At 46.1% G+C, this 13257-nt stretch overlaps 1 protein-coding gene across 1 annotated transcript; it reads left to right on the forward strand.

The window, feature by feature from the left end:
• The first annotated feature begins 7705 nt into the window (after positions 1–7705).
• On the forward strand, positions 7706–9921 carry LOC125445908 (transcription factor HES-5-like). The gene is made up of 3 exons (XM_048519344.1): positions 7706–7828; positions 7949–8114; positions 8682–9921. The coding sequence occupies exons 1-3, from the start codon at positions 7769–7771 to the stop codon at positions 8936–8938; spliced, it is 483 nt and encodes a 160-aa protein (XP_048375301.1). The 5' UTR covers positions 7706–7768; the 3' UTR covers positions 8939–9921.
• Positions 9922–13257: the final 3336 nt, after the last annotated feature.

The following is a 13257-nucleotide window of genomic DNA, read 5'->3' on the forward strand; positions in this document are numbered from 1 at the left end:
TGAGAGAATGTATGTGGAATACTTGCTATCATCCAAAGCTTTATATAACTTGGACAATTTTGAGTGTGGTCCAGGAGCGAAGAACATTGGATCTGTCTAACACACAGTCATGCCACAGAAACCAGATTCAGACACCATCGCTCACCACATCTGGGAGGGGGGATAGCTCGTAAAAGTCCCAGGTTTGTGTTGTGACCGGTCAGAATCAACAACCTTAGGTCAGAGTGTGTGGCAAGGCAAGGTGTACCCCTGGCTTCATTGGTTTGGCTCCAATGCGCCCAAAACGAGTGATTATACAAATCCAACTGTTAAATTGACTCCAAAGGGAAGGGAGGGGGGAAAGTACTTCTCTAATTCCACATCAGTACAGTTTCCAGACCAGGTTTATGAACACGAGATTGCTTTGAAACCAGTGGTGGGATCCAAAAATTTTAGTAACAGGTTCCCATGGTGGTGGGATTCAAACAGTGGCGTAGCACCAATGGAGCTGGGCGGGGCACGACAGGGGCGTGGCCAGGCATTCCAGGGGCGGGGCATTAATAATTTCTCTGTTACTGTAAAAAACTCTTACTGTAAAAAAATGTTCCTAATTTCCAGCTGGTATCTTTCTGTCCATAATTTAAACTCATTATAGCAAGTCCTATCATCTACTGCCAACAGAAACAACTACTTCTCCTCTAATTGACTGCCTGTCAAATACTTAATACTTTCAAATACTTAATTTTGTTTCTAGAAATCAAAAGAAGGATACTTTCGTTAAACAAGGAACTTTACCATATTTCTAAAAGATGTTTTCTACCTTCGCTAACCAGCCACATCGGAAACAACAGGACTTTATGATTTTTGGACCTAATGGAATTTCTAGCGGAAAAGCAGACCCAATTAGTAACCCCCTCTCGGCACACACAAATAATTAGTAACCCACTCTCGGGAACTGGTGAGAACCTGCTGGATCCCACCTCTGAAACCTCTCAAAAGGATGTTTATGATCCAACAGACAAGTTATAGGCCTCCCTCCACCCCAAGTGATTTGGAAACTGATTTCTGGGGCTGAGTTTCACTACCTGGGGGATTACTTTGTATGGTGCACCAGTATTAATAGAGAGCCCCGATAGTCCTGCCTCACTGGCACAACTGAATGAATATGAATGCCCCCCCCCCTCAGTTAAGTCAACACCTCTGCTGCACCTTGCGGCATTTCACAGCTGAAAATTAAGACCCTTTGAATTTTCATAATAAAGGGTCACAGCCGGAGTTCCCTCAGAGGCTGACTAGAGTTTCAGGATACAAGCTATCAAGAATCAAACCTCCCTTCATCTGACATGACAGAATAGAAATGTAGATCTGAGTCCTCAAATCTTCTCCCTATTTTACCCTCACAACTATTCTGAGAAGTAGGCTGGACAAAGAGGAGAGAATCAAAGTCAGTCAGGAAGTACTGCCGAAGGCTTATTGGCTGTGGTGGTGGGTTTTCCAGGCTGTGTGGCCGCGGTCTGATAGTTTTTGCTCCTGACGGCAGAGGCATGCCTTTGAAGATGACAGCCATAGATGCAGGTGAAACATTGGGATCAAAAACTACCAGACCATGGCCACACAGCCTGGAAAACCCATGACAGCCAGTTGACCAGGAAGCGTCATGGTAGAGTTACTATCCATCACCAGGTTTCCGACCTAGGCTCATTCCGCACATGCAGAATAATGCACTTTCAAACTGCTTACAGTGCTCTTTGAAGCTGTGTGGAATGGCAAAATCCACTTGCAAACAGTTGTGAAAGTGGTTTGAAAACGCATTATTTTGCGTGTGCGGAAGGGGCCCTAGTCACGCATGCTAACCACAACACCCCAAATGCAAGCATCTTTTTTCATTTACAGAAGCATGGCCATTAAAATTAACATGAGAGCCAGCATGATGTAGTGGTTAAGAGCAGGTGGATTCTAATCTGGAGAACCGGGTTTGATTCCCCACTCCGCATGAGTGGCAGAGGCTTATCTGGTGAACCAGACACATTTCTGCACTCCTACATTCTTGCCGGGTGACCTGGGGCTAATCACAGTTCTCTCAGAACTCTCTCAGCCCCACCTACCTCACAAGATGTCTGTTGTGGGGAGAGGAAGGGAAAGGAGCTTGTAGGTCACCTTGAATCTCCGTACAGGAGAGAAAGGTGGGGTATAAATCCAACCTCTTCTTCTTCTTCTACTGCTGCTGCTTTTGCACCCGGTACAAATTTTTTAAAGTAGAAATAAATCATGGCATTAAAATGCTGCCAACAGAGCTGACAAAAACGGGGCATTTGCCAAAGAAAAATGTGGCAGAAAAAATTGGTCTTTTTGTCCATGCACAAAATTGAAAATAAATGCAAAAATATATATTTTCACTTATGTATGTCCCAAATCACTCAGAGCTTTAACAGTAAAAAAACCCAGTCCTCAGAATGGGAGGCGGGGCACATGTATCTCAGAATCCAGGAGTTCCACTGCAATTGTTCAAAAAGTTTTATAAGTCAGATAAGTCAATGCAGAAAAAGAAGTGCCCCGGCATTGGAAAGTTTGCATTTAATAACTCTTATATCAAAACTCAAGTATGATTAAATCCTTGCCCTGTGGTCTTTTAAAAATATATAGGATCTTTATTTTGAACCCTGGTGGATGTTTCTTAGCCTGCAAGTGAGTCGAAGCTGGGGGTGATGTTTATTATGCTGACCCCGTGGCCCAGAGAGACTCTCCAGACAATACCCCTATTAACCTCAGAGTGTGGGGCTGGGTTTCTCGGTGTTTCCCACACTTTCTTGCCCATTGATGACATTCAGGGGCGTGACAAAAGAAGCGTGCCCTGCCGTAGCACCCATTGGCGACTCTGAGCAGTCCCCCCTTGCGGTGACCAGCAATTCCTGGCCCGATAAACCATCTGGAGCCGCTTGCTTTCTCATTGATCGATCCGCATTATCTCGGGCCTTTTCAAAACGCTGGGAATGTTATGCTCTCTGACACCAAAGAGGACTTCCCGCTCGAATGAAAGGCCTTTTCAAAGTCTAGAAATGGAGGGAAAGGTGGTGGCAGGGGGGAGGGAATCCACAATTTGAAATTGTATATTTTTTTAATTGTTTACGTGTGCTTATGACGGCCTTTGAAATAGAAGCAATATTTGAAAAGAAAGTCTGAGAAAGGAAATTATGAATGAAAATACTTTTGCTTTGTTTATCTTTTTAAAAGATGAAGAGTATAATGGGGCTGGAAACATTACAAAGTCCCAGGGTTGCCAGATGTCCCCAGTCACTGGAAGAGGAAGGGGGGCGGGGTTGTAGGGTTGCCTGATCCCTGTTGGGAAACTCCAGGAGCTTAGGGGATGGAACGTCAGGAGGACAAGGACCTCAGCGGGGTACAATGCTACAGAGTCCACCCCCACCATTTTATCCAGGGGAACTGATCTTTGGGGTCTGGAAATGAACTGTAATTCCAGGGGATCCTAAAGTCCCACCTGGAGGCTGGCTCCCCTAAGCCCCCCTTTAAATCTCACCTGAGTCACAGAAATCACTAGGTGGCCCTAGAAAACTTGCATTCTTTCTCCCACAATATTACTGGCCTACCTTACAAGGCTCTTGTGAATGGTATAGAGCAGAGATGGCAAACCTTTTTGAGGCCGAGTGCCCAAGTGCAACCCAGAACCTACTTATTTATTGTAAAGTGCCAACACGGCAATTTAATCTGAATATTGAGGTTTTAGTTAAGAAAAAACGGTTGGCTCTGAGGCGTGCATTACTCAGGAGTAAGCTTGGTGGTAGTTGGTAGCGTTGCTTTGAAGCAACCTGTAACTCTTCCAACGAGTGAATCACGACCCTAGGAGGGTTTACTCAGAAGCAAGCCCCATTGCCAGCAACTGAGCTTACTCCCAGGTAAAGGATCACGCTTTAGTTCTTCGCATGAAAATCAGTGGGGTTTAACAGTGCTTGACGGGGTTACCTACATTGCTTCCCCAAAACTAGGTCTTAGGTTTAATGCTAATAATTGAGGCCAGTGGCCCAGGCCAGCCTAGATGTGGGGGGGGGGGGCACTCTGTTTGCACATGCCCACAGAGCGGGCTCTGAGTGCCACCTCTGGCACCCGTGCCATAGGTTCGCCACCACTGGTATAGAGGTCAGAGTGGGATCAAGGCCCCAAAGCCCACTTTGCTGTGAAAGCTGCTTCAACGGCCACGTAGCTGTCGATTTCTCTTCGCCTGGCCTGCCTCAAAGAACTGATGTGGAGACAAGATGGAGGCCAGGAGAATCAAGCTGTCAGCCATTTTGAATCCCCGCTGGGGAGAAAAGTAGGCTAAAACCATGAAAATAAATGAACACAGGGTTGTATCTTCCAATGTCACCCCACTAAAATGCAGGATACTTGTCTACTTAACTTTTACATTTTTAAAAAGAGACAAAAAAGAGAAGATTAAAAAGCCCTGTTGTTTAAGGGCAATATAAAGGGATGCCAATGAGGTTGAAAGGTACATAGATATGTCAATTGCATGCATACCCCAAAGTACAGGAGGTTTAGACACCTTCTCGTCCCTGGAATTGTACAATCTGAATGCAAACCTCCCCTCAGCTGTCAAGTTTCCTGAGTGGCCTTTGATCTATTCACATTCGCAAGGTTGTTGTAATGATAAAATGGGGGAGCTGGGAGGAAAATTGTGGGCACAAAAAGTTATAAACAGTTTTGCTCAGAGCTGCCCCTTCAACGTTAAGGTAACAAAATACAGGAAAAAAAATTGTAAGAACAAAACATTGTAAGAGTAAAGCATTGCATTCTTATTCGCCAGCCAAACAGCTTTTTTAACAAGCACTCCATCCGTTAAAACTGGATCCCCTAATCAGCACAGTAACACTTTAATTAATAAATCTTGTGAATCAATCCACTCAGCCGCACAGACCTACTTTTAAAAGTGTATCAATCAGAAGGGGAACTTCACTTAAGTCTGTGGAACTTTTTCCTTAAGCCTGAGATGTCTGAAATTCACACCAAGGTGCCTCTGAACATGTGCAGAGCACATTTTCTTTGGCATTCTTTGGCTTTCTGACCCTGGAGTTCAGAGGCAAGCCTTTCTACTCAGAGGTTTGAGAGACTCTTTAAAGCCCCAGCCTCTGGGTATGTGTGCACGTGTGTATTTTTAAGGAATTAACTTCCAGCAGATGTTAAAGTATGGCTTGCTGCTTTGATGGGCACCGGAGGAGGAGGAGAGATGGTGGGAGAGAACTTGGGAATCGGTAACGCTCCCCCCCTTCCCCTCCGGCGGCTGTTTGGGGCACCATGCCTGGTTCACCATTCACCTCAGATGGTGTGAGCTCACAAATCTCCGTTTCCCACACGTCGGCTCCATTCACGGTGTTAAACTGCGGACAAAAGACGTGTGCCTAATCGTTGCGGTGATGCTTCTTGTGCCATCTGGACAGCACTGTTTGGAAAGAAAGAAGGCTTCGGCAGGGCGGGGGAGCAGGCCGTCTTTGGGTGCTAAGTCATTACTGAAGCCCGCTCATGCCATACTTCTCCCTGGACTGTACATGGGATCAAAGCGGCTTTTCCCAGAGGAGGAAATGGCCCTGCTCAATAACAGGGGTTTCATCTCCCCACCTTGGGCAACGTAGCCCATAGTCTGCCATGCACAATGCAAAAGGACGAACTGCCTTTTCAAGTGTCAAAAGCGAACCAGACACTTATTACATGCACTCGTGCCAGGTTGCAAATTGTAGAGTTGCCAACCTCCAGGTGGGCCCCAGAGATCTCCCGAAATTATAACAGGCAGGGATCAGTTCGCCTGGAGAAAACAGCTGCAATGTACCTTATTGAAGTCTATCCCCCCCCCCCAAACCCCACCTCTCGAGGCTCCACCTGCCAAATCTCCACCTGCCCAACTCGGAGCTGGCTACTCTATGCTCACACAGAACCCTTCCTCAGGCTGTCAGGAGCTTGAACGGTTAGGAATGTGCAGACTTCTTGATACCACAGAACGCCTTGCATCAAACGGCTCAGACAAACTGACATTGGAAACAGGAACATGGCTGACATTGAAATCGGAATTTAAAGAGTCAGTGTGATAGTGTAGCTAAACCGGGAAGAAGCAGATTCAAATGCCTCTCTCAGTTCCAAAACTGCCCTGGGTTTCTGCTGCAGCCCAATCTACATCACTGGGTTGTTGTGAAGGTCAAAGAGAGGACTGCCTACAACATTCTGGTAGTGGGGATAATAAGTACAATAATCAAAACTGTGTGGATTAAACTATGTTTGGGAACCAAAGTATACAAGCTTCTGAGTGACACAGGACTGAAAAGCCTGAAATGGCCTTGACCACTGATAGTAAAATTCTAAAAACCCCTATGTGTATGCTGAAGTCAGTAGACTTACATAGGAGTAAGTCTGTTTAAACTGTATTATTAAAATATTCATACTGTATTTTAAAGAGCTAGCTAGGCAATAGCTGAGTTATATTCCTTACTACAGGCTTACTTTGAGATCCCTAAACAAAAAATGTGCTGCTAGTTAGTAACTGTGGATCTGGCAAAGTTGCATACCTGCTTCTATGGAACCTACCTGCCTCCCAGCCTGGTCTGACAGCCTATGAAAATCAGTCAAAAAAATCTTGATGGTGGTGCATGTTAGGACTTTTTAAAGAATTGTTTTTCCCATATTCTGCACCCAGTTGCTCCCCCAACAACAGTCTTGGGCAGATCACTATTGTTCCCATTCTACAGAGTAGAAACTTAGGTGCCAGCGTGGTGTAGTGGTTAAGAGCAGGTGGATTCTAATCTGGAGAACCAGGTTTGATTCCTCACTCCTCCACCTGAGTGGCAGAGGCTTATCTGATGAACCAGATGCGTTTCTGCACTCCTACATTCCTGCTGGGTGACCTTGGGCTAGTCACAGTTCTCTCTGAACTCTCTCAGTCCCACCTACCTCAGAAAGAGTTTCATCATACAATAGCTAACCAATCCTGTTTATACCCTCATGACGACACATTTATGTTTCCAGTAACTAAATATATATTTTTTAAAAATCTCCAGTAGCAACATTTTAATCATATTTTGATCCATCGAAGTTTGTGTGAGGGTGAAAACGAAACTTCGGATGGGCTTTCTCCCTTCGTGCCATTGTCAAATACCTGCCCCTGCTTGGGGTCTCAAAGAACATATGTTTTTCTTTTTAAATTTTGATTGCTATCCCCTGAAAATTGACCCACACTGTATTCATTTAAGCACACTTTAATGTTGATGAAAAGGTCTTAGTCTTTCTAATTCTGTTTCCTTCACACCCCTTTATGGGAATCCTTTGGACACAGGCAAGTTGGGAGGGGAGGGGAAGACAGAAGACCCCCCCCCATCCCCATCCAGAGAGTTGGCCTACTAGATTAGGTTTTTGCCCAAGTCTGGGAAAAAGACAGCATATTGAGTTGTTGACGCTCCCAACGCTCGGCCTCTGAGTCGGATGGTTTCCCACGTTGCTGTCCCGTCCTTCTTGGAGCTGGTCTTTATTGTGACCCACGCTCCCCACTCCACCTGCTCCTTGGGGAACAGGGTATTATCCCCAGGCGATTCACAGTCAATTTACTATGGTGTAATAGATGCCTCCCCTATTGTTCCGGAGCGATGCCCGGATTGGCCGGAGAGTGTGGGAAAACCAGAGACTCTCCGGCCCCATACATTTGTATGCATCTCTCGGGTATAAATAGAAGCCGGGGGCTCGTGTCCTTCCCACACAACACATCTGAAGCCTAACCGTTCCTTGTGCGCCTGGCGACAGCATGGCACCCACCGCCCACATTGTCTCGCTGGACATCCTGGCCTGCAAAGAGAAAAACCGAGTAAGCATCTCTTATTGCTGGTGTTCAAAGTGTTCAGGTTCGGCAACAAGAGGCAACGTGGACAGCATGGAAATGTGGTTGCTAACATTTTGTCTCTCTCTCTGTTGTGTGTCCTAACAGTTGCGGAAGCCCATGGTGGAGAAACTGCGCCGTGACCGCATCAACAGCAGCATCGAGCATTTGAAATTTCTGTTGGAGAAAGAATTCCAGAAGCATCAACCCAACTCCAAGCTTGAGAAAGCAGATGTTTTGGAGATGACCGTCAGCTACCTGAAATATAGCCAAAGTGAGTGTTTTTCCTGCTGTGGAGCTTCCCACACCTGTGTTTCTCTCATACCACTGTAATTGAGGTGCCTTCCCTCTGCAAAGGATCTTGGGACTTGTAGTTTGGTGAGGGCAGTGAGAATTCTTTTTACCCATTCAGCAAACCCCTTTCCCAATGATTCCCTTGAGAAGGGAATGACCATCAGCCCCATTTGAAGTAGGCTGGGTTAAACCATATGGTTTTTAAACACAACGGATTTACATATACAATAATTTATACTATATGCATTGTGCCGATCTATAAACCTGCAAATAACATACCAAAATGTATACATTTGCAGGGGAGGGGGATTTATTGCAAGAAAATGGAACATAGTGCAAAAATCACAAGATTGAATTTGCCCAGGGTGGAAAGCAAACTTGAAATGTGGGTGGGTGGCAAAATAGCAACAACGAGAAATTAAAATTCAATCTTACTATGGAGTAAATACACACCTTTGATCAAACTGTTTATGAGTGGAAGATGGAAATCCTACGTTCCACTATCTGGTATCTAAATCTTGTGTTTCCTTTTTATTTTTTCCCACAGCAATAGCACTCTCTTCTGAAAACTTAACCCAGGATTACAGCAAAGGATATTCATCCTGCTTGAAAGAAACGCTGCAGTTCTTGGCTGTTCATTCGGCAAACACCGAAACCCAGCTAAAACTCTTAAACCACTTCCAGAAGTCCTGGGCCACAGCTGCGAAACAGGTGGCTTCTCCTTTGACATCTTCTCCGGCCCTTCAACTGACCCCACAAAAGCCAGCGCCGAAACTCTCCTGCAAATTGTGGAGGCCTTGGTAGAAATGAAAGACTTTTGGTGGGGAGGGAAATGTTTGTATGCGTCCTAATAAGAGATTTGCGAGGAATTAGACATTGGTTGTACAAATGTTCGTTGCTCCTCTAACAAGTAGGAAAAAATACATCCCCTTAAAAATATTCCGACATGTCACAGTTGGGACTATTCGTTCAGAAAGATCTGAGTTCTCCTGTCGCTACGGAGAGAAACCATTCTAAAAGAATGAATCAAAAAGTATTCCTTGTATTAGGAAAATTCTATTTAGCTGTTCTAAGAGAATATTGAATGGCTCTTAACCTTGAAGAGGTTTTTCTCCCCTTTATATTGTTCTTAAGGGACAGAAAAGAGATCTTGTGTCTGTGTACTGGGGAGGGTGTGTGTGTATTTTGCAAACAAGTAACTTCCAAGAAGTTTATGCTGAAGTTTCCCAAAAGGATGTCCTGCAGAAAAAATATACTCAACAGTGTTTTGTACTGCTGTTTAGCTGTTCATACAAACACAGGGACCTTCTTGCAAAATTCAGCCTACAGCTCTATGATATTTGTAGAAACTATTGCTAAAGGAGGGGGAAATGTTACTAAGTGACAGCAGTGTGTAGAGGATGTTCTTCGATTACGGTTGGCTCTCTGGAGCAGCGTATTTGCGTCCGAGATGTTTACAGAATGCTTTTTATAAAGGCAGGAACATGGTTTTGTATCCTCATAGGAAAAAAAGTAACAGGCCACTGTGCCGATTTAATTTTTTTTTAATTTGAAAAGTTTAAGAAAGTCTTTTATGAAAGGCAAGTTGTATAAATGATATTTACGTATATTTGTACCGTAATTGTTATGGCACATTATCTTTGTGGTTACTGTTGTCCTTAGAGGATGTTCTCTGATTGTGCTTGAAATGCACAGAATTTGTAACCTGTTGGAAACTGGGATGACGTTTCTGAAACTTTTGCACAGTGCTAAAAATAAATGGAGAAATAAAAACCTGCTTGAGTAAACATCACCGTCTCCCAATGAGTTATTTGGGTTTTGTGTGAAATGGCTCGTAAATGAGACGGGGGTGGGGGTGGGATGAGGGGGTACAGGCAATGGTGGGATTCAAATAATTTAACAATTGGTTGTTTACAAGCACCATTTTAACAACCGGTTCTGCTGAAGCGCTGTGAACTTGCTGAATCTGCTCCCAGCTCTTCTTCTGTGCTCTTCTAACATGCACAAACTCCTTCCCTGAACATCCCAGTTCTGTGCCCAAATCTTTCCTGGGTGTAGTTTAACAGGAAATTGAGGGAAAGGGACGCATTGTGAATGATAGGAACAGGAAGATCTGGGTTTGAATCCTCCCTCTGCCATGAAGTTCACTTGGTGACGGTGAACCAATCCCTTTCTCTCAGCCTAACCTACTTTTCAGGGTTGTTGTAAGGATAAAATGGAGGAAGCCCTGTTGTCTGTGGATGAAATATGATAGGCAGTGATGCAATATTCTGTATTGGTTGGATTTTGGCCTGTCATCCAGCTTACTGAGTTTATGGGGAAGTTTGCCAGGAACTCCCCTTCTCCATGGAAGTTTTTGAGATTATCCTGGGACTCCTAATCCCAAACAGAACTGGGGGTGGGGGGTGGAGAGCAAAGTCTATCCAAGCCTTCCCTTGAGACTGACTCAGAAGTTGAAGCTGGTCCAGAATGCAGCGGGGGGTACTTATCAAGATCATATTACCCCCGTGCTGCGCCATCTGCACTGGCTTCCGGTGGAATTCTGGATCGTCTTCAAGGTGCTGGTATTAACCTTCAAGGCCCTTTGCGGCTTGGGGTCCTCATACCTGCGGGACCGTCTTACCCCATATGTCCCGAAGAGGCCACTGCATTCTGCAACGATGGAGTTGCTGAAAGTCCCCGGCCCTCCGATGATGCGGCTGGCCTCTATCTGGTGGAACGCTCTCCCTCCAGCTGTCCAGGCCCTGCGGGGCCTTGGAGAGTTCCGCAGGGCCTGTGAGACTGAGCTGTTCCACCGGGCTTTTGGTGAGGCTGGCCGCGGATTGGCTGCCCCCTTGTGAGGCCCTGCCATGGTTGTGTCATCTCTGGCAGTGCCCCCGCTGGTTTCATCTTTGGGCGCTGCCAGCCCCTCCCAGCCTTAAGGCCGGCCTTAAGACCGGGTGCCACCAATATGGTTAATCTGTTATTATTGAAATTGATGCTGCATATTGAATTTTAAATGTTTTTAGATGTTTTTAAGTAACTAACTGGTTTTTTGTATTGTGAACCGCCTGAAGCCCTTTGGGGATGAGGCGGTCTACAAAATCTAATAAATAAATTCCTCTTCATGTGCAAATTCCACCGGAAGAATGTTTGCAAGAGCCGCTGGGGACGCTGCTGCTGCTGCCCTCCGGTGGCCAAAGGTGTGAACTACAAGCGCCTTCCAGACTCTTGGCGCCCCTCTGCAAAGGGCCTTTTGCGCCAAAGAGGCCCCGACACGCCTCAACACATGGTCTCGTGCGAAGGCGAAGTCCCGAGAAGTCCCATTGGTGAGGAGCTTTTCATTGCGCTGCCTTCGCACAAGACCGCAGCTCTAGGTTGTGGCGTGTCGGGGCCTCTTTGGCCCTAAGAAGCCCCTTTGGCGAGGGGAGCCAAAGGGCGCTTCTTAGATCGCCACCTTCGCACGTGGATGTTATGGGGTGATTGTGCTTCCTGAGCCTCTTTGAGCTGGCAGCCCGTTTGGACAACGGAGCCGAGAGCCTCTAGGGCAGTGGCACGGGTGCCAGAGATGGCACTCAGAGCCCTCTCTGTGGGCACTTGCGCACAGAGTTCATCATGTGGGAGGGGGGTGGAAAATCACCCCCCCACACACACACATCTAGGCTGGCCTGGGCATGATCCTTTACCTGGGTGTAAACTTGGTTGCTGGCAATGGGGCTTGCTTCTAGTAAACCCTCCTAGGATCGTGATTCACCCATTTGGAGCGTTGCACAGTTGCTTCACCAAGCTTACTCCTGAGTAATGCATGCCTCGGAGCCAACCATTTTTTCTAAAACCTCAGTATTCAGGTTAAATTGCCGTGTTGGCACTTTGCGATAAATAAGTGGGTCTTGGGTTGCAATTTGTGCACTCGGTCGTGAAAAGGTTTGCCATCACTGCTCTAGGGCGGCATTTCTCAGGCGCTGCCTTCGCACGAGGCCGCACGTCGAGGTTGTGGCGTGTGGGACCCTCTTTGGGCAGGGGAGCTGCTTGGGACGCTGCTGCTGCCCTCCCGTGGCCAAAGTCATGAATTACAAGCGCTGACACACACAAACACACACACACCCCAGGCAGCACTTCTCAGGTTAAGAACTATAGTTAAAATTCTCAGTTATAACCATCATTATAACGCTCTCAGGGTGCGTTATGTTAGTGCCTTACAGTATTAAAATTCAACGTGTGCAACTACTGTGCAAAAACATGACTTGACATTTGTCCCTGTCCTTTCCCTCCCTCCCTCCCAGCACTGTGCTGTGTTTCCAATACTGGGGGGGGGGGGGGAATTGGGGGTGCTGGATATGACACCATAAACGTTTTCCCAGCAGTAATGAAACATTTCAAAAGCATCTTGAGAAGGTTGTCAAAATTTCTGATTTCTGCTGAGTGGCATGGACTACGGCTGTGTTCCAATTTGTGGCTCCACTCGGCTCTCCTGGCCAGTTCAGTCTATTGTAATCTTTAGCCTGCAAGAGCTAACCTTCATGTCTACCTGATTGACAGAATTCTATCCCGTGGAGCCTGAAAATGGTGGGTTTTGAGTAGGGGGCGGGGATTCCAGTGAAGGGGAAGGCCGTAGAGTTCACCTTCCAAAGTGGCCATTTTCTCCAGGTGATCTCTTGTTATCTGGTAATAATATTAGGGTAATAGCAGATCTCCAGCCTCCACCTTGATATTGGCAACCCTAAGGTTAGCATGGACCATTTGTCCAGCAAGGCCAACCTTATTACGGCCACACTGCGGATAAGAGGGAGAAGCAGGCCGTACCGACACTGCTGGAAGGTTATCAGCCGAATTAAAGGCAGCTGCAAGATTTTAACCAGGCACTTCCTGCTTGAAACTATTGTGGGACGCCACGCAGTAACAATATTATGATTATACAAAACAAAGATCTGATAAAGCAGCTTATATCTCTGTGTATTCACACTTTTCGACTGAAGTCAGTGTGGTGTAGTGGTTAAGAGTAGGTGGACTCTAATCTGAAGAACTGGGTTTGATTCCCCACTCCTCCACATGAGCGGTGGACTCTTATCTGGGAAATCAGATTTGTTTTCCCACTCCTACATTCCTGCTAGGTGACCCTGGGCTAGTTACAGTTCTCTCAGAAT

This window comes from Sphaerodactylus townsendi, linkage group LG16 (genome assembly GCF_021028975.2).
Source record: "Sphaerodactylus townsendi isolate TG3544 linkage group LG16, MPM_Stown_v2.3, whole genome shotgun sequence".
NCBI classification, from domain to species: domain Eukaryota; kingdom Metazoa; phylum Chordata; class Lepidosauria; order Squamata; family Sphaerodactylidae; genus Sphaerodactylus; species Sphaerodactylus townsendi.

What these genes read in the sequence shown, in the direction of transcription:
- LOC125445908 (XM_048519344.1), top strand. Translation starts at nt 7,769, where the DNA reads ATGGCACCCACCGCCCACATTGTCTCGCTGGACATCCTGGCCTGCAAA. An exon ending in CCTGCAAAGAGAAAAACCGA is followed by an intron (nt 7,829 to 7,948) that starts GTAAGCATCTCT and finishes GTGTCCTAACAG; the next exon opens with TTGCGGAAGCCCATGGTGGA. An exon ending in CTACCTGAAATATAGCCAAA is followed by an intron (nt 8,115 to 8,681) that starts GTGAGTGTTTTT and finishes TTTTTCCCACAG; the next exon opens with CAATAGCACTCTCTTCTGAA.